Source organism: Poecile atricapillus, chromosome 16 (assembly GCF_030490865.1).
Source record: "Poecile atricapillus isolate bPoeAtr1 chromosome 16, bPoeAtr1.hap1, whole genome shotgun sequence".
Lineage (NCBI taxonomy): Eukaryota > Metazoa > Chordata > Aves > Passeriformes > Paridae > Poecile > Poecile atricapillus.
The window spans coordinates 92,756-114,079 of NC_081264.1; the positions used below are offsets into that span (position 1 = coordinate 92,756).

At 47.3% G+C, this 21,324-nt stretch overlaps 1 protein-coding gene across 1 annotated transcript in view; it reads right to left on the reverse strand.

Moving 5' to 3' along the window:
- The window catches only part of MMP17 (matrix metallopeptidase 17), a 37,297-nt gene extending 16,386 nt beyond the window's left edge, over nt 1-20,911 (reverse strand). The window contains exons 1-3 of the mRNA XM_058851586.1: nt 20,772-20,911; nt 4,239-4,371; nt 2,441-2,567 (exon numbers count right to left, since the gene is read on the reverse strand). Coding sequence (XP_058707569.1) covers nt 2,441-2,567; nt 4,239-4,371; nt 20,772-20,900 — 389 coding nt within the window. The 5' untranslated portion in view covers nt 20,901-20,911. The remainder of the gene's footprint in view (nt 1-2,440; nt 2,568-4,238; nt 4,372-20,771) is intronic.
- Nucleotides 20,912-21,324: the final 413 nt, after the last annotated feature.

Here is a 21,324-nt window from a genome sequence, read left to right on the forward strand (position 1 = left end):
AAAAAAACAGGGAAATTTTAAAAGCTGAGCTTCCACAGCTCCCCCTGCCCCAAGGAGCCCAAAGCATGCAAAGGTGAGGCATGGCCCTGCTGCTGCACTTCCCAGGACTGTGGGGAGAGATCAAGCACTGGGAAGAAATGGAGATGCCAGCTATGAACTCCCCTTCTCTGGGAAGCAGAAGCAATAAAACAAAACTAACCAGAAGCAATAAAACAAAATCTGCAAGCGATAAACAAAGCTGCAAACATGAGGGGGAAGTGACTGTGGCAGCTCCGGCACTGATGCCGGCAGAGGGCATCCACAGCACGGCACTCTCTGCCTTGGCACCTGGGGAGAGCGCAGGGAAAATAAAATGATAACAAAAACCATCCTGCAAAAAGAAAATGTATGTGATGTAATATCCAGGAAACTCTACAAGGAGCTGAGGCATAGAAAACCTTCTATTTCTGATGTTGCAATGGGATGTACCAGGGTGCTACTAGGCTGTACTGTGAGCTGTGCAGAATGCAGCCTGCATTGTTTTGCTCCCTGAGCCCTCCAGTCCCACAGGTTAGTTGTACTCTAAGGTAAAAAGAAGAAACCTGAATGACCTGTATATCTATAAAATTTTGTTTGCCCAAAACTGCCTTCTCAATCAGTGCGCATGCTTATTTTGAGGCCATCCTTTCCTACAGCTCCGCTCACCTGTTTTTTCAGCCTTTCAATTGTTCAGGTTTTTCTTCAACTTTTAAATCCATGTCAGGGTAGCATTTAGTTTTGTTTTCCTCTTTTAAAATCTTTAAGTGACATGTGAAAGGTAAGTGAGTAAAACTTTTACGTCCCTATTGGCCAATTTTCACGGCACTTTCCAAAAACCCAGTTTAATCTCAAGTGCTGGATGTAAATACTACATTGAAATTTCTGTAATGCTCTAGCGTTCTGCTGGCTACAAGCTACAGTTGTAAAATACAGCTCTTTCTTGGACAAAAGCCAAGATTTTGGAAAAGATCAAAGAATAAAAAGCAGAAATTACTTTGTCAGGAAATGGATTTTTTTTTAATGTATTACATATAATACTGTCTCAGACCTAAACCCCTTTTTATGGCAATCCTTGCCGCAGCATCAGTTTCTGAGGGGATGAGAGACATCCCAGGGCTGCATCCACCAGAACAGCCGGACCCCATTTTGCCTCCACATTTGTCTTCATCCTGGACTCAAGGATACTGTGTCAGCACATCCAAACTCCTGATGGACCTGCAGTGCCAGTCCCCCAAACGTGCTGCCCAGCCACCACACCTGCCCTGACATGGCTTGTCACTCAGGTTTGACAGGAGCTGCTGGGGTCAGGCTGTGCACAAGCCATGCACCTGCACTGGCTCTGGCAGCTCCCAGAATACCAGGGCAGGTTTGCTTTTTACCTCTAAAGGATTTTCTCCCTTCTGAAATGTGGAGTCTATTCTTCTTTCCCCATCAAGTCAGGGCTGGGCAACAGGGAGACAGGCTGAGGTTTGATAACATGGGTCACTTTAGGACATGAAGCCATCTATGAACCAAGATTGTTTGTTACTGAAGCTGAATTTTGTTTATCTTTTCTCAAAATAAAGTATCAAAGGAATCTGCTGGACCATAAACCAAATATCTGCTAAGGCCATAGTTTCAACATGTGTTGACAGTAACAGCCAAGCTGAGATTTACCACTGCACTGGGAAGAGGACTCTCTCTAGGGGCTATGCCAGGATCAAAGAGAAACTTATTATTAGTAAGGAGAACTTCCCATAAGATCCACATGTATTTTCAGGACATTACAAGCACCTCCTGCAGCACACTGTTCTTAGAGGAAAAATCAGTGCAGCACATGGTAATTGAGGGAGGAAAAATGAGTCCCAAAAAGCACAAATCTTGGTGAGACAGGGATCAGTTTGCTTGCCAATCCTGACCTGCAGCATACTTCTGAAAGCTGGACCTGAACTTCTGTGTGTGTCACAGGTGCAGAGGGACCCACATCTGTCCCTCCCTGACACTGAGGGAAAAATACTCATCTGTATATATATCAAGGATTAGGAGAAAAAAAGTGACTTTATTACCCAGAAAATGCTCCTACCCTTGGACTCAGATGGGGCAAGAGAAGAAGCTCCAGACTTGGCTGCTGCCCGAGAAAGCAGAGCCCTAATGAACTCAAGAAAAAAGATGCTCTAACAACCACTGCAACCCAGCAAAAAGCTGACAGCTAATTCAACAGCCAAATCTGCACCATTCCCAGGCACTGCCAAGTGTGTCCAAGAAGTCACTGCTGAGACTGTCAGGAGAAGAGTTAAAATAAATGGTCTATGGGGTCCTGGGAGCTGAGAGGGACATGTTTTAATCATCACCCTAAAACTCATCTCAAAGCCACATTTAACAAAGGTGACTGTGGAACTGGTCTTTTGTTGCAAGACTTCAGCAGGGACTGATGAATTCCTACCTCCAGGACAAGTTCCTTTTTTTCCACTTGGTCACAGCCTGGGCAAATCGCTTCCTCCTGGTCTCTTCAGTGGTGAGGTCGGGCAGAGAGCAGCGAGGGGTCTTCATCAGCTCCAGGGTGGCTTCATCTAGTGTTAGAGAAAAAACAAGAAATCATGGGAATGGTGGGTTAAGAAATCCCAGGGGAACAAAGACATGGGAAATGAAATGCTAAGAATGAGCCAGAAGAGCAAAAGTCAATACTCAGGAGCCCACTGGGGCATGGCACCAGCCCCAGCATGTTGTGGTGACACCCACGGAACACTGAGCCCCCTATGTTCCACTGCTGCTCCCGCCACTGGACAGCAATTACTGCTGGAAGCCCACCTGTGGCCAGCTTTGATTATGTTTTAAAACATTTTTTTAAATATTCTGTTTTGTTCTCTCTTGATGAATTTCCCAGTATTCCTCTGTCAAGGAGAAACAGTCACATGTAAATAAACTCCATCTCTCTTCAGCTAGGAACTCATTTGAAGAATGTCCATATTCCTTCTTATGAATTATTTTAAATGAATGAAAGCTTGAAGTGTCTGTTCTCACCAGCTGAAATGCAAAAAGTTGTTTCATTCACTCATTTCCCAGCTGACTTTACCTCTTAAACTCTGTTTTCATAAACAAACCCACAACTATGACCTCCCCAGGGCAGCCATCCCTCCCACCCCGGTCCGTTTCAAATGCCTCCTCTGAAAATGCAATTTGAATGGCCATTCCTGTTCCGGGGTCTCCTGCAGCTTCTGATTTAGTGGAAGAGAAATTATTGCATGTGCTCAATTAAGACCAGAGAAAGGAAGTCCCAGTGTTGGGATGCAGCCGTGGCTTCAGAGGACCAGTGGAGGGGTGCTGGGGTGTTGGGATGGATAGAGACCCGCCTGTTAATTAGCTGATGTGTCCTGAGCAGCAGAAGTACGCTGGCCCCGTGGTGGGAGGGTAACAGAGGGGAGGAGAACAGAGAGGCACCCTTCGGAGGGCCGGGATAATGCTGGCTTTCTCCTTCCCTCAGTGAAGGCATTGAGAGAAATGACCCACGCCACGCTGGTGAACTCAGGCTGCTTCAGCCTGCCCTTGGACTGCTTCCTCCCAGGCAGATGTGCCTGCCACACAGATGCCACTGCCTGCCCCTGCTGGTCAACGGAACTGCTGGAGCAGGTGATGGGCTCCTGGCTGGCTGGGCATGACTGGGGAGTAGCTGGAGCTGCTGTGGTACAGTGAGATCGCAGGAGAGCCCCAAAGAGCCTCCTGGCTCTATGCACTTGGGGCAAGAGCAAACAGAGTCGGGGTTATGCAATAGCATCCTTCTCCCTTCCCTGCCTGTGCCCCAGCACCGAAGAACCCAAAATATCAATGTATACAAATTGGGAGTCTTAATTGGGATTTCTGCTCAATTCCATTCGATGCTGCAAGTAAGGTTTTAAACAGGACAACTTTCTCCCTTTTTATCCCCTAGTCTTTTTAAATTCTTTTTGTTGGAACACACCAAGAGCTATTTTAAGCACACTAAGAACCCCAAGAGTCTCTGGGTCTGTTGAAATAATTGCTTGCCTCAGGTTCTTGAAAAAACAAGACAACAGAGCACCTGAGCCATGTAATTATTCTTACAGCTGCAAACTGGGCCGTATGCTCCACCCACGTGATCTTTTTGTGGCGCTTTTCCTGATGCTGCTCCAGAACACAATACCAAGTCTCTTCTGCCCCACAGACCCGCAAAAAGCCATCCCTGCCTCACTCTGCACCAAGAAGAAGAGGGGTCATGAGCCACTGACCTAGGACTCCTGTGGCCTCAAGCCCCCCGAACCTCTGCATGGCAGTGATGGCCTTGGTGAGCTCCTCCTGCGTCTGCAGCTGCCCCGTGACAGGGTCCGGAGGAGGCAGATACCCAAATTTTGTCAGCCAGTCCTGTGAAACAAGGTGAAGGGGAAATGAGAAAAGGAAAGGAAGGCAATATAGACACAGGGAAAATACACCCTGAAGGTCCTCTCCCTTCAGTGCACCCTGATGGTTTGAGGGCATTAGCTTAATGGTTGGACTCGATCTCAAGGGTTTTTTCCAACTTAAATGATTCTGTAACGGTGGCTTGTTTTACCCTGACCTTCACAACACCAGGATTTTGTTTGGAAATAAGCTCAGTCATGAAGTCTCTGAGCCCACTTTGTGCCACACAGTCATCCAAGACCTGAGGCAGCTGACCTCAGCATTGACAGAAAACTGAGCCCTCCTCTCCAGCATTTCCACACTCCGTGGTTTAATCACCTTTGTGCCAGTTGCCCTAAAGTATTTACAGCCAGGTGTGGGTCTCTACCACTAGAAAGCAGAAGGGACTATGAAACCCCTGAATGTCCCTCTTTCCCAAAGCCTAGGCAAGCACAGTCATGTGCCAGTGATCCCCTTGCCACAGGCATCTCATTAAACCCAAATCCACATTTCAATCGCAATTTGTCTCTCAAAGGACAATTTATATTTATGAAGATTTTTCTCTTTCTCTCTTCAGGCTAAAATTGATGGGGAAAATGCTATAAATCTCCTTCTTACAACTGCTTTTTAAATGTCTCGTGAATTACGAGACATTTCTAAGTCCTTCCTTACCTTCCTTCTCTCTCCCTCCATTCCCTTGGCAGAAGGATGAGCAAAGAATAATAATACTGCACACAGGGAATGCCATAAACACCTGCCCTCTATTTTCTTTATCTGTATCAAATATTGATCTGTTTAGCCTCATGAAGACTAGTATTGATCCAGACTTCCACTACAGTCAATACACCACAAATTTATGGTAGCCAGATTAGTGCCAGAAGCCAGTAGCTGCTTATTGCTACCTTCTGAATGTCTCATAGTTTGGTGTCACCTGTAGCTGCCACCCTGAATGCCACAGAACCCCTAGCCCGTCTCTGCAAAATCCAATTAAACAGATTCACACTTACAGAGCTTTATGACAGATCTCCCCAGGCTTGGTGTGACTCTCTATTGGGGAGCATGGCCTGCTGTGCTGGGTTTCTCACCAGCAATTCACTTCTTTCCACACCCTTCTTCACAGTTGCCTTATTCCAGTGAGATGGTGTGCTCAGGAAACAGCTTATCTGGACATTTCTTGTTGCTTAATGCACCTCCATTAGCCACCACCTTGCTGGGAATGTGTGAGCATTGTCACAGCCCTTCCTTGCCACGGGGCTGATGGCCAGGCCCAGTGCCATCCCGTCTTCTACTCTGCTACAGTTTGTTCCTTTGCATAGCCAAGCCATTTGTGACACAACTTAGAGATACAATTAATCTTTGATTCTTCATGAGAAATTGGCTGTGACACTGAGTTCAGCAGCTGGCCCATCAACTGCTGAGGGTGGTGGAATTTAATTTGGTTTCTTCCTTGTCCATGGAGACAATGTCATTTCTCCTCTAATGACAGTGGAGACACTGCCACACCAGAGACAGACAAAACTCAGCTGTCCTTGGGAGCTCCTGGGGATGAAGGCAGCAGCAAAAGGCTGGGGAAAGAAACAGCAGCGGGATAGCCAACAAAAGTCACACGGGTCTCCTTTCCTTCCTAAGCCCAAGGAACAGAGAAAGCACAAACATAAACGGACATCCCAAAGCAAACTGGGGACTCTCTACGTAAAAGATGGAATGAGTGGTCAGAGATCACAAATCCTTCACCTGATCTACCTTGCAAGCATTGATTTCCCTTCATGTTATTTTTCATCAAGACCATCAAGTTTATCCTGCTTTACTCAGATCCTCCTTAGTTTTATAGACCTTTGTGATATTGCTCTCATTCAGCTCTTTTCCATGTAGGGGTTCTGGCTGGTTTCCTCTCTCCTTGTAGCAAAGCTGATTCATAACATTGAACTTTAACATTCCACCTTTGCTGTGGCAGAAAATTTCAAGAGAAACCAAAGCTAGCTTGGAGATGAGAAAGAAGAAGCAGAAGTTGTCTGGCTAATTGTCTGCATGCCCCCTTCTCAGATATTCTCTTGTCCTTGATAATGACAAAGGCTAAACTTACATACTTCTATAAAGAAGAATATGAAAACATTTTCCCTTGAGATAACTTGAACACATCCCATTCTTATTTTCACCTTAATAAAAAAGCACATTTTTATTGCCAGCTCTCATTATCTTTTATTTTTATTAAGAAATGTTTAAATGAAATAGTGATTTCAGCTGAATGCTAAAATTCTATGAACACATTTCTTGCCTCGGCTGGCATGATAAAAACTTTTCTTAAAAGTGTACTGTGCTAAATGAATTGACCTAATCCCATGAGAATATTCAGCTTCAAGAACTATGTCAAAAGTAAAAAAAAATTGCTTCATCAAAAAAATCATATTAAGCCAAAGTCTAACCATCTTCTGGCTCTGAGAGGAGCTGGGAACAAGTGGGGCCGCACTACATGACTCATACCATGCCCCAGGGTAGGTACCTTGGTCTGGGGCTCACATGATCCTGGTTCAATTTTTATGGGAATCACCATCAGCAAAGACAGGTCTGGGTGCCAAGTCCAGAATTAATCTTCTGATCCAGCTCTACCACTGAGAAATACAGAATGAAAGGCTCTGCACTGGCTCAGGTCCAGCAAAAAAAAATAAACGGAAAGGCAAAAAGAAAGAGCTGCATGCCTGGCAAAAAGGTCCAAAACCACCCACCCATCTGCCCCGCCTCTCCACCAGGAAAACACAGCTGCCAGCAAGAGCCCTGGTGCTGCTCAGCACAGAGCAGCAGCACACACATTGCCTACAAACCACAGCTGGGAAGTTTATGGACAAAACTGTCCCTTCCAGGGGCTGGAGGCCCTTCTGGGGCCCTTGCCCTATTCCAGATGGTGGGACTTGCACGATGATCACAGCAGCGGGGAAAAAGCCATCGCAACTGTCTCACAGCAGTAGTACTAAGAAAAGTGAAAAAAAATGAAAAAAATGAAATTTTTCCATGTTCCCCTGCCTCTTCACCCTTTCATTTTACCATCCTCTACCATTGGTGATGCCCAACAGAACCAACAGAAGATTTACAGTCTTAAACCAACTGCTCCAAAGCAGATTTTGCCTTTGCAAAGGGACCTTGTTAGCAACACCATGGTGTTGTTCCTTCACAGAGCAGCTCCACATGTGTGTTTGGAGACAGATTACTCACTTGACTAGCTAAAAATAAACTGTACTTTTTTTTTTCTCATCTGGGTTCCCATCTGTAATGGGGAAAAGCCTGCTTCTTGCCTTAAAAAGATGTTTAACAGAACCCAAAACTACAGATTTTTTTCACTTTTATTTTTCCCATTCGGAGAAGGACAAAGTTCAGAAAAATGGCAATGCAGTCCTCCCCTCTGCAAATAAGCTCTGCTTCAATTTTGGAGTTTTTTTTTGCTCCTAAAGCCACTTGAATGGAATACCAGGGAGCAGCCAGCCACTGGATCTTTCCAGGATCAAGCGATCACCCAGAGTGAAGTGTTGGCTCCCACAGCAGTGAGGCTTCTGGTATTACATATGCAGAGAGAATTTTCTGATTAAAATGGCAATTTCATTTCTTTCATCTCTCCACCTCCTTTGCATCAATATTTGTTTGTACTGGAACCTACTTACCTGCTTCATTTTAAAATAGACATAGATATTGCCCCTCTTTTATGGATGATTTATGAGCTCTGTAGGTCTGCTTTTACAAATATTAATATTATATAAGATGATGAGCTTATTCAACTGCCACAGGCAAAGGAAAGACTCAGTCAGCAAGTTTTCTTCCTGATGATTTCTTTTTAAGCGTGGTAGATTGGCGTTTACAAGACAAACTAGTTCAGGGTAACAAGGAGAGGATAAACAGGATAAACAGCAAAACAGAAATCAGGAAAAGCAAACCAGCTCCACAATTCTGCCTGCTATTGTAGTACTAAAATGACTATGTAGCTAAAGCTTAGGCCCAAACAATCAGGATGGTTTTTTTCTCTCTAAGGAAAACAGCCCTAATCCCGCAGAGGTCATAACATTCCTTTTGCTCAGGGATGGAGATTGTTATCCTCAATGTACCCAGCCTTTTACCAAGCTGAGAGGAGAGCAGGGCTTTACCACAGTCCCTGGCTCGTTGGCAGATTCGTGGACCAGACCCTGAGCTTGCACCACTATCCCAGACTGTCTCCATACCCATCAAAGCTAAACGAGGGGTTAAATTGAGGATGCTGCTGGCAGGGGTACAAGCAGCACCCCAGCACCCCCAGTGCTCTGCCTGAGACCTACAGCGTACTAAAATAATGGTGTCATGGCCACCAACATCTGTCCGGGCACCTCTTTGCAGCCAGTGACTAACACAACTCCCAAAACAATTTGGATGTGCAACATGCACTGAGAGGATCCTGGTACGTCCCAGATTCCAAATCATTGGGGCAGTCCAAGGCTTGAGCACAAGGAAGTTGTTTTCCATTGAAAAGATCCCTTTTATTAATAGTCTTTGAAAAGCTTAACCAAACTGCACCTTTTCTCATTAATCAAGTGAAAAAAATGTTTTATTCATTTAAAAAGGGTGCTGTCATGGCTGGGAGGTTAGACCCTTACCCTGGCCTGAACCTGGCCCTTGGCTTTCTGGCAGGGGCACCCCAGTCCCTACCCACTGTGTCCCATGCCCCGGGGTGCAGCAGGAGCACAAACCACCCCACCACTCTTCTCCATGGCTCATATCCTGCCTTCCATGCTGGATAACCACAAAGAAACAGGCTTTGTTTCTGTGGGGTTGCCCAGGGGTGAGAGGATTTTGAAAGCTCCCTTTCCTGACAGAAGTCCCATTATACCCTGCAGCCATGCTTCACACACGCAAGGAAGAAAATCCAAACATACTATTCAACAAAATTAATGACCCAGATTAGTAAAATAAAGCTACAACTCAAACATCTGGAACTAATTTCCAAATTACGCTTTGCTTTATCTCTGCAGCTACCATTAAATAGGGTGGAAGCTTTTAAAATAATAATATTAAAAAAAATCCCCAACACCACATGCTAGATTAAAGAAAATTACTTTGAGCGGTTTGAGGTTTTAGTCCAAGTTATTGAAGGTTTACAGTATTACAATTTTTACAGTCATTTTCCTGAGATCAAAAGACTCCAGGAACAACACCCATTAATTAGAGCAAAGCATATGGTGCTGCAATACTCAGAGGAGCATGTTCCTGCAATGGAATGGCCTCTAGGCCCCACAGAGCCAGCACTACCCTTCCAAAGGTTGCCACGCACCTCTCTAATGAGCTACAGCATGCACGCAATCAGCTGATTAATTCATTAGGAGAAAAAACCTGCAGTTTGGATTTCAACCAGAATTTTGGCTGATGCCACTGCTGAACTGTGGGACCAGTTTCATTAGCTGCTGTCAGAGGAGTTGCTTGAATCCAAATAGCTCTATAATTTGAGAAAATGTTGTGCACAGAATCCAGGATGGAAGTTAATGCAGCTGCTAATGACTTCCACTCCCTAACCCTTGTTTTAAATGTTCCAATAGTGAAACTGCCAGCAACTGGATGCTAACTTGGCTGCCTGTGGGTCCTGTCAGATGTAGTCAGGTCTAGAATGTAACTTAATGCTCATTTGAACAGCTCTGCTCATGTTACCACTCTTCTGGGTGTTGGGGAGAGGATGTGCTTTGCCCAGCAAGGTGGACACAGAAGTGGACAGTGGTGATTTGGAGATAAGCTACCTCCACCATGCAAGAGATGTTACACAAGGTGTAAGCATCTCTTCGGTTGGATGGATACCCAGAGCCTTCCCAGAAACACAGACTTAATGAAGAGGGATTGTAGAAGCAGAAGGAAATTCTCTGCAGACCACAGAAACAGCCTGATCAACCCCTTTGAACTGAAGATATCAAAGAACCAATTCCCCCCCATAGAAGGCGGCAGTGCAGCACAGCACAGTGTTTACCACAGATTTCTTTTCAGATTTCTTTTCAGAGTACCAAAGAGTGACAAAACATATACACAAGATACAGTCTATTCTGAATTTTCTTGGTGGAGATTTAATACACCAGGACTTTAGGGAGTCTTTCAATCACTGGATGTTTTCCAGCACATCCTAAAAATTTTCACTTGAAGTTAATGAACAATGCAAAAAAAAAAAAAAAATTAAAAGAAAAAAACCCAACAACTCTATGTAACTGAAATTCCATGTGAACATCAAAAAGCACTTCCAACAGTAATAGTTTTCTGTTTCTATATCAGTCCTAGCTTTGCACTATGCTGCCTGTCATGGTGAAGCATCCTTTGTCAACATCGAGTTATCTAGGAAGGAAAAGAAGAAATGCCTAGCGACATTAATGGTCTCTTGAACTGTGATGGGAAGTTAGGTAAATGACTGAACTAGTATCCTTTTTATCTTGTTACAAAAATATCTCTAAGCCACGTAACTCATGGCTGGGTTTATGAAAATAGCCCTGCTAAACTGTGCAGGTGCAGTTGGAGGCTACTTGTGGCAGGGACAGGAGGCCCTCACCTGGCAGCACCATGTCTCGGTGACAGATGCCTGCAGTCAGATCCTGTGCTGAACAGCAACCTTGAGCTCTCCCTGATTACCCTCAGCACCACTCACTACAAAGGAAAATGCCAGAACTTGCATGGAAAATAAAACCACAATGAGTTCTAGTCCTCTGGTGGGCACAGAGGCCAGTAACATCACTGGAGGGGAGCTAAACAACCCCTGTTCTCTATTGCATTGATAAGCACAATAAGTAACCATCATTGCAACATATGGCTCATAAATACAGGCATCAGTTTGGATGTGCTTTCAAGCCTACTTTACAGCACGCGTGCTGATGGATGTACCTGGCTTTGCATCCTTCAGTGTGGCAGCTGTTGGATTAATTCACAGGCTTGCTCCAGCTCCATTTACTCAGGATGAACCAGGAGTATGGTCCTGATTCATTAATCCAGGTAGAATAGACAGTGGCTAAGCAGAGTAGAGGAAAACTCAACTCCAGTGTTAAGAGATGGAGCAACAGGAATCCATCAAGGCCTGTTAGTCAGCACTCCTGAAGCAGCTGCAGATGATGATCTGTGATGTTCAAAGCTCACACAAAACCCTGTGTCTTCTGCAGGATACATTCCAGACCTGTCTCCCTGCAGTATGACCAGGAACACCAGAGTTTGCCTTGGCCTGATCATGTCCTTGTTCAGAGCTCTCAGTCTCCATCCTAGACTTTAGAGTGGAACCTCCAGCATGGTTTAACTGATTCCCCATTTACAGCAGCCAACAACATTTTACCTCGATGAATCACCTCAGCTGCTCCTTTCTTCCCCTCATTAGTTCTCAGATCAGTGCCTTCCTGTGTTCCTTTCTTCCCTTTATATCATCACACTTCTTTTCAGCCAGCTAGGCTGGTAGCCTAGCCCAAGATAACCTCAGGACACAGGCTGTCTGTTTAAATTTGCTTGCAGCATGGTTCAACATTCCTTTCAAGAGATTGTAGAATTTCTCCATTCCTCTGCAAACTGGGAATTCACCAGCTGGAGGGGGCACGGTGCAGCCCCACGGGAGTACCCAGAACTTCTCCCTTCTCCCACGGGCGGGCTTCAAACCACTGCTCCCAGCCCAGCACCAGCATATTTTCTCGGCTATTTTCCCAATTTCCACAAGAGGGCATCGGCACGACACCGACGAGAAGCTCCTCTGTTCCCCGGAGCGGCGGGAGCCGGAGCTGGCCCGGGGTCTCGCCCAGGGTTTTGTCTGCAGTAGGAAAGCGGCTGACGCGCAGCTCCCAGGAGATCTCGACTCTGGGGCCCTGACTCACCACGACGTTTGCTATTGCAGAAATAAACTCGCTCAAAAGAGCGATTTTCTGGAATAGCTCTGCCACTACCCAGGGGCTGAAGGGAGAGGAACAGGCGTTCCTCGGGGGTTGCAGAGGGGCTCCCACTGGCACCTGTTTTCTCCAGCCTCCACAACCCCGTGCACAGAGCAGGCAGGGAGTATGAACCTTCTGAAGCTGTTCCTCTGGGGAAAGAGCTTTGTCTGAAAGGTGTGCTGGACTCCAGGCAAACCCTGATGCATTTTAAGACTTTACTGGGAAGAGATAGACCAGTGAAAGTAACCCCTGTTTCCCTCCCCCAGTAATAAAAATGTGAATGAGAAACACACAAAAGCCACCCAACTCCGGTCTGCACTGGATACCCTTCACAAAAGAAGCTTTTGACTCTGAGACCCGGAGCTCAGAGCTCAGGTCACCATTCAGGGAGTAATGAAGCTGCTTGGTCAGGAGCTACACCTCATGCCACAGAATCTGGCAGACCAGGCACTTGATGCTGTGGACTTTAGGCAGAGAAAATTCCAGTACCTTCCTGGGTAAGTTTTTAACTCCACTGAGCATGTAGAAGACTGCACAAATCAGTGTTGGCCTCTTCACTGCCCATACAGGACCCCGGTGCATGACAGTTCATTTCCCCTAGATTATCTTGATCTTTCTGGACGCTGAGTGTGTACCAAAGCACAAGGTGTATCAGAAATGGCAAAACAGCAACAGATTGTCTGACAGGCCTGTCATTCTGTCATGAAATGTGACATGCAACCCACCTGGGAGGAAGGACTGGATTGCCGTACGCTTCAGTGCTGGCTGAGGTAGGGCAAGATTCCTCATTTTGGAGTCTCATTGATCAGATGTGGAGGATACATAGCTGCAGCATAAAAAAAAAAAAGTGGCAAAAGTCCCAAACCACCTACCTCTCTTTAGCTCTGCCTTCATATAAAACATGTTGCCATTTCATAGGCGTATCTGTGAGGAATTTCCCTTTTGTGAATCAAACCTCCTCTCACTTTTGACCAAAAATGCATCTCTGATGTGAAAGATGCAAAGGCAGAGACAGCATGGCTCAGTACAGAGCAATGGGGAATTTGCCAAACAACAGCAAAATTGAGAACAAACAAAATAAAAAGAAAAGGAATATAAAATAAATAAAAGAAAAATAAAGGCCAGCTTAATGCAGAGAGTTTATCAAAGAAGAAAAATGCTTCTTGAGCATCATCACTGATTGTCCTGCTGTGGCAGATATGACAAAGGGACACTGTGAGCATGACAGAGGGACAGAAATGACAAAGTAAACACAAGTAACAAGGTGGGAACAAGCGTAGGGGCTGGTGGGACCTCCCATGCTCCCCACCACAAACCTTGTCAAAGACACAGCCTTGACCAATCACCAGCCAGGACACGACTGTAGTATCTCCAGAGGAGACAGCATGTGATGGACTCAGGAAAAGCATGAAAAACTGTTGTTTTTTTCTTGCTTGGTGATAAATGAGACCTGACACCCTTTCCCAAAGACCAAATACATCAACTCCAGTGCTGCAGGTAATTAGATCTGGAGTAATGGTGGGATTGTCTCTAGCAGTCATGGTTATCATTTTGCTCCTTGTGCTCTTGTTGGGATCCTGCAACTAAATTTCCCAGCAGCTACATAAAAACGAAAGGAGCATTTTTTTGTGTTACATTTTTAATTCCAGCAGTCATCCAAATTTTAGGTAACTATAGCTGTGGAGGAGCCCAGCAGAATCACCCAGCAGCTCAGCGAAGTCACAGCTTCCATTTTGAGGAAAACATGGGAATCTGTCTCCTGAGATGTACTTCAACCATACTATCAGCAGTAGCACTTCTGCGTGACAGCATCTCACTGAGAAAAGCAACACTTCGTGAAGGGTTGATTGATACGTAGACAGTCAAGCACAAGCACTACAGCCTAGAAACTGCAGTATTTTGGAAAGTCTACAGCTGCCAATCAAGTGGATGCTTTCTCAGAACTGTTTTCAGGTTTTCCTCTTAAAAGAGATCCTGTGCGAGCCCCTTCTTCACACACCAGTCTTTTTATCCCATTTGGGTCCCCTCCAGGGTTCAGCTGCTGCCTTGGTCCCAACACCATCCTCAGATCTTCAGCTCTTGGACAGTGAAATCCCCCAAATCTGCAAATAGCCCCTGAAGTTTTCTTTGGATCTCTTGGTAGTCTGCCATCTCCAGCCAGAGGCATCTGGTGGAAAGTGCAAAAAGCCAGAGCCAGGTGGTTATGGATGTGAGCCCTGGGGAAGCTGCATGGGGGTTAAATGCCACCACCATGGTGCATGACAGGCAACCTCCACATACAAAGACAGACCTGTGGATAAAGCAGCCCACTTATCTCCCACTTTTATTTTGCACGAGGAAGACCTTTGTCCTGTATCCTTAAAGAAGGATGTGTGTAGCAGGCTGTGTAGAGCACACTTGGATTTCAGAGCATATCCAGGGTGTAACAGCAGCACTGGCACTATTGGATGATCTTCAGCAGCTGGGAGCTGAACCACAGAGATGCCAGTTGGGGTTAGTTAAACGACAAGACAATATAATCTAAACACGTACATCACCTTCGAGCAAGGGCCCTGTGACACAGGTAATATTGCTTTTGTTCACTCAATAGATCAATAGTGTCAGGATTAAATAGTATGTGAGCTGCCTGACCACTGACCATCAGAAACAGGCAGAAACTCCATCTCAAAAAAACAATATGAAGAAAATCCTGAATATACTGCCACTTCCCAAGTCACTGTATTTGGACTGTTGTCACCTGGAACTGTAGGTCGTTTCTTGATTTCTTGGAAGAACAATTTTCTGTGCGTATTCCAATGCGGGAAGTTCCTCAGATTTAATCAGTTTGTTTTTTTTTTTTTATTAAATCACCATGGCTAATTAAAAAGCCAGAATCCCATCTGAAGACCACCTTCCTCGGTGAATGTCAGCATTTATTCCATGTCAGGTCTTCTCCCGGAACAAACTTGTTGCCAAAGGCAGTTTCTCATTCCAATTTAAAACTCTCTGGTCCTCCAGCAGCTCCTTCCCCTTACCCCTGAATGTCTGCTTTGTTTTGCACTGGATTTAACTTTGCATATGTGATAACATCAAATCTCTTAATTCTCTGACCCAGAAAACAGAGACAATCCTCATAAAAATCTGGGACAAAGAAGATGCAGCTGGCACGTGTGCAGCAGCAAGAGATTCTGAAACTCCCAAATCTACCCATTTGAAGTGATTTTGATTAAAGAAAAAATTCTGAGAACTGTTGCTGTCAGATTTCAGGTTATTTTGAAAGCAAATCCAAAGCTTTCAAGTGGTGCTCTAGTCTGAGCAAGACCCTTTAAAAAGTGACGATGTGGTGGCCCATGTTCATAATCAGCTGAGATGGGATGGCTTTTCCCTTTCATGTTGTCACTTCCACAGGGCCAGCCAGGACACAAGACCCACGCAGGATACACAGCTACTCCCACACCAGAAATAAAGGATCCCTCAACCACAGCATGACCTTTCCTGGAGCCACAGAGCCCCATTCCTGCAGCACTTTTGCCAAGGAGTGAATAATGAGAAATTAGTGCATGGTGCTGATGATGAGTCACAGTGAGCGGCCGCTGCCAGTTATGAACCTGCCAGGACAAACAGGGCTGTCATGGACAGCCAAGTCCTCCAGTCTCATGACTGCACCATCCATGTCACACCCATGTCACCCCTTATCCTCCGCAGAGCCAACACACACAGTCCCACTGGTGAGTCACACCCAACACCAAACTAGGAGAGCCCCAGCAATGCCAGGCAGGGATGGGAACACATTGCATTTAGTGTTGCCTCTTTTGCAGGTATAATTTAATGAGGAAGAATAACAAAATAACCAGGCTGAATCACACAGGCAGCAATCTCTCTTCGCCTCAGGAGACTTTAGGGGCAAAAGGAGAGGATGGAGGTACAGCCCCACTACATGCTGCCCCCAGGGAAGGGAGCTAGCCAGGAACTACTACCCCCAACACAGCACCAAGGATGAAGAGTGAGGCCAGTGCAGGAGTTCACTGCTCCATCCCAGCACCAACTGTGGGGAAGTCCCTGGTGACAGCAGGGTTTCACCCACTGGCTCTGAACATCTCCTGAGGACAGACTTTCATTAAAGCGGGTAATTTGGCCTGACTACCCTGACTAGTTCCCACGGCTGGCACCACAATAGCAACCAAGCCCAGGAGGAAATTGCATTACTGTACATGGAGCTCTCAAATCTGAAAGGGAAAGAGCGGTTCACACCAACCAGGGCTTTAATACCAGATTAAATGCTTTCACAGCAGCCTGGCTGTTTGAAAGCTTCCAGACAGCCTTTTGTCAATTTAGTTTGCATTGTACTTTGGCTTCAAGAGGTACTTCAAAATGTAACCAACTTTATTTTATCATTTTTTTAATATGGTAGCTTAGCTTTCTTGAAGGTAATTCATGGACCTGGGATGGGCACTACTCCATATGGGAAGGCATGAAGTGCTTTAATGGCAGAGGGGCCAAGCAAAGCTCCTCTCTCCGAGGCAGTTTAGGGAATCTGTTAAGCATTCTGTCCTTAAAGACTTGCAATTTTAGAAGGCTGGATGAAGCTCCAACTGGGATTATCAATTTTTAATTTCCCCATTAGCAGAAACAGAAGAAGTATGGTACTTTGTCCTGATACATGGAGCAACCTACATTTGTACAACAATTTTATTTTAAGAGGCTGATTACCCCAAGCCTTGCACCAGGAGCTAAGCCATCTCTCAGGGACATGCCCCACTGGGTACTTAAATGCAGAAGTTTGGGGGAGTTCTTGGCTGAGTCTGGGCAGGTTGGAGCAGGAGGGCAGCTGGACCAGGATGTGGCACGTGGGCAGCTGTCAGTGACAGCACCAGGATGGTCATACCCTAGTCAGGGCTGGGAAAGCACTCCAGAAACATCAAGGATGAGTCTTGGGCTGGCTTCTACTCTGAAATTTGGCACTTGGGAGATGTAGGGCACACACTAATAGGAAACTGCTGTTCCTCCTGTCCCTCTGCTCTCTGCTCCCTAATGTGGGGACACAGAGGAACCTCTGTCTCTTCCCTGGCCCTCCACAGCCAGCCAGGAGGAAGGGGGAGCGAGGGGTGGGGCACAGACTCGAAGGGTTCTCTCGCTCTGCTCACAAATGCATCCTTGTCATTCAAATGAGAAGAGGCCACAAAGGCGAGGGCCCTGCCCTAAACAAAGAGCCACTTGGGATAACGGCAGAGAGGGATGCGGGTCCCTGGTCTCCATCGATGAATGCAAATGCCTCCAACCCTTGGGAGCAACTTCTCTGGGAACAACACAGACAGGGCTTTGTGAGCAGGAGGCTGTGCATACGCAAGCCCCCAGGAATCCCCAGCTGGATAAATGCCTTGAGGGCATACACAGACTTTCCCTCTCACCCCCGGCCACAAAGTCAAGAAGAAGCCTTCTTTTTTTCACCCATGCTCTTGTAACCAAACTAAAACTTTCCTGGCACTCCTGCATCCTTCAGCTGCTGATGCCAGAGCCCATGTCCACACAGGATGATCTCAGTGATGCCACCACCACCACCCCACTGACAATTCCTGTCTGGCAACCTCTGTGCCAGGTAAAGCAACTCCCTAAGGCAAAGCATCTCCCTCGGGGCCAAGCTTGCCCAGCCTCAGGCATCAGTCTATCCCCAAGCCACAGGTTTTGCCCTGCATAGCCACGTTCCCACAAGAGCAATGCAGCCCAGTGGGCAGGAGCTGTCTGCAGGAACAGCAGGCTCCCTTACAAAGCAGCCAGTCTCCAGGTCAACACCTTTGGTGCTCAGACTACACAAGCCAGCTATTCTGAAAAGCACAGCTTGAAGGCAGACCTCCTCCCAGACCTGGTACAAAGCCCAGTGAAGTGAGAGCTCTCGTTACCAAGTTACTACTAGCGTATAGGAAGTTTTTGCTGCCTGCACCCCTGAGACGCCCGAGCTCAACAGCCATAAAAAGATGCAATTTGTGAATGCTGTGGTGAGGAGGGGTCGGGGGTTTACTGTAAAGGCAGCAGTGCAAAATGCAAAGTCATAAATCTCGAAAGTGGCGTACTAAAATTCAAAGGAATCACTCAAGCTCTGTTCAATCTGCTATTTTACGTTCTCTTTGTCAGGGCAGCTAATGGAGAACAATAAAGACATTAATATTCAAGTTAGATTTATAAACTGGGCAGGATATTCCACTAGTAATGAAATCTGGAGAAGCATTCCATGTTATATTACTTTGGGCAGCATGCTAACAAGAACTGCCTTTGAATTATAGCCCTCTTTCGTTGTGCTGAACTTTAATTTGGCTCAGCACCACTGTTTCATTTAGAACAAACTTCAAGCAGGAGCGGAGCAGAGGACAGAGCTCAGAGGCACAGTCCAGCTCAGCACTGAAAACCTTTAGGTTGCAAGGGGCAAGCATTTGGGATATAAAAGCTCTGTTGACATTGTGCTCTGCTTACTGCAGAGAAATGCTGGATACAATTTTCCAAGGTTAGCAGAGCTTTCTATTTGCCATGGTGTCATGCTACCTAGATTTCAAATATTTGATTGAAATGCCTCGTAGATCTTTAATTTCGTAGTTGCTTTGTAAAGTGGATGTCAAACAATTCTTGAGGCTCTCACTTCTCCGAGAGTGGTAGTTTTCTAACAAAACCTCTGAAAATATCTGGCTTCTGTGCTCCCTGCTGCTTAGTAGAGTGCATAAGCATAAACCTGATTTACATTCAATCCCTTTAGAAACCTACCAATGCTGTCTCAAGCTGAAGAGATTCTTTGCCCCAGCAATCACATTCACAGGAAGGAGACCTGACACCAATCATACACCCTAAACGTTGGATTCTCAGCCTAAATAAGTCTTGGTTTAATGTAATGCCCTTCTCCTGCAATTCACTTCTGCTCTATTACCATCATCTCCAGCATCTTCTGCTTTGCCCAACAGCCCCAGCTCTACAGCAGGGTTTGGAGAGAGTGCTCAAATCTACTCCAGGACTAAAAAGGAACCTTAATGCCTGAAAGTTGTCATCAGTAACTAATAAGCCTCTCGAGTATTAACATTTACCCTTTAAAAGCCGAGTGCAGCATATTTGGTAGCGAGGGTAAAAGCAGGTCAAAGACAAAGTTTGAGTTAAATTGATTGGGGCAGAAAACATCAATTTGTGTGCTGTTTGCATGAAATATTAATTCCAACTCTAACATCTGGTTACAGAGGAAAGTGAATGCATCATAATGATGCAGGTATACTTTATATTCACTATGTTTTCTATTCTCCTAGGAACAGATGGGAAACGATAGGCTTTGTCCTCCCTGCCAGGTGTCTGAACTGAAGCACACGCTTGGAGCTAGAGCCTGGGTGGTGGAGGCAATGTCCTGGTGCACTGCTCTGAGTGAGCCCTGCTCATTAGATAACCCTGCCCTACTGCAAACCCTTCCTCCCTCCCGCCTTCACAGCAGTGCAATGGCAGCATTTGAAATTCACTGAATTTCAGGGAATTTCTATGAACTGGCAGGTCCAGTCGCAGGACCCTCCACCCACACCCAGCCACAGCTGGCTTTCTGAGACCCAGGTTTGAGGTAGTGGTGGGGTGTCTCTGAGCTACAACTGGTATAAGCTACAATAAACTTTTCTCCCTCCAAGAGAAAAACCTTAATTTCTTCTCTCTCGGGGGGGTGAAGCTCTATAGACCTGCTGGCACCGTGACTTGGCAGGGACATGACCTAAGCCCTCCATGCCCGCTAAAACCTGTTATATACCTGCAGACTCAGCAGGCACCTGTGAGGGAAGAAGCAGGACCGCAAGGATGCCCGCGTTATGCAGACTCCAGTAACGAAGGCAACCCTCCACCTGCTGCCGGCACAGAGCAGCCCTTAACCACATCCACGAGGCATGTCTCAGTCCTAGAGGATCGCTCTGACTCCAAACGTGCCGTTTTACCCTGCTTGCTGCTGGAGTTTGTGTGGCTCCACGGCAGGCAGGGAGCCCTCGACACAGGCCAGCCCTTTCTAAACGCTTGAGAAATCATCATCTATGTATGAAAGCTGGTGAGGCCATGGCCCTAAGATGCTGGGCTGGGGGAAAGTTGGGTCACCAGGCTGGGATGCAGGAAAGGCACCATGCACTGGGTGCAGTGGGATGCACTGGGTGCTAGGGAGGGGGACTCTGACTTCCAAAGGGCTCGGTACAGAGGGTATGGGGTGGGGAGCACTGGGTGCAGGGGAGATAAATAGACCTTTCCGTCTGCGCGGGGGGGCACCAGCTGCAATGAGCGGCACCACGTAGATAATGCCGGAGGGGGCACTAGGTGTAAAAGGGCCCGATCAGCGGGAGCAGGATGGAAGGCACTGGCGGCAAAGGGAGTACCGGGCAGCGGGGCGCGCCAGGGAATGTATTCAGCAGCCGAAGCTTGCCCAGCGCCGCGTGGGCCGGCGATGCCCGAAGGTGGGGGAGAACACGGAGAGACGGGTGGCGGGGGAGGGGGGAGCAGGGGGGAGCGGAGAGGAGCGGGGGGCCGCCGGTAACTCACAACTCCCCGTGTGATGTCCTCCGCCGCTGGGGTCGGCGCCGCGGGCGCTTCTTGCCACGCCAGCCACAGTGCGAACATGAGGAGCATCTCCCGGCGGCGGGCGCGGTGCCGGGCGGCGGGGCTCAGCATCCCCCCGCTCTTCGCGGCGTCCGGCCCCGGCCCCTCGATGGGCTCCGCCGGGCTCCGCGCCGCATCCGCGCTCCCGCCCCGGGCTGCGGCCGCCGCTGGAGAGGAAAGAAGGCAGGGAAGGAGGAAGAGAGGCGGGGGGCTCCACGCCGTTCCGCGCTGCTCCGCCGAGGATGGAGGAGGGAGGGCTCCGCTCCGCCCCACCGGGAAGGGAGGCTGGAGAGACTCCGCTCCGCACTGCTTGGCGCTGTCGGGGAGGCTCCGCTGCCGGGTGCGCTGTCACACCGCCCTGCTTCTGCAGCCTGCGGAGCGGCAAAGTTGCTGCGGGCGCTGGCACGGAGCAGAGCGCGGCTCGGCAGCGGCAGCTGCTGCTGCCGGGAGCCGCCACGGCTCCGGCGCCGCGGCCACGCACCCCTCTGCGGCCGGC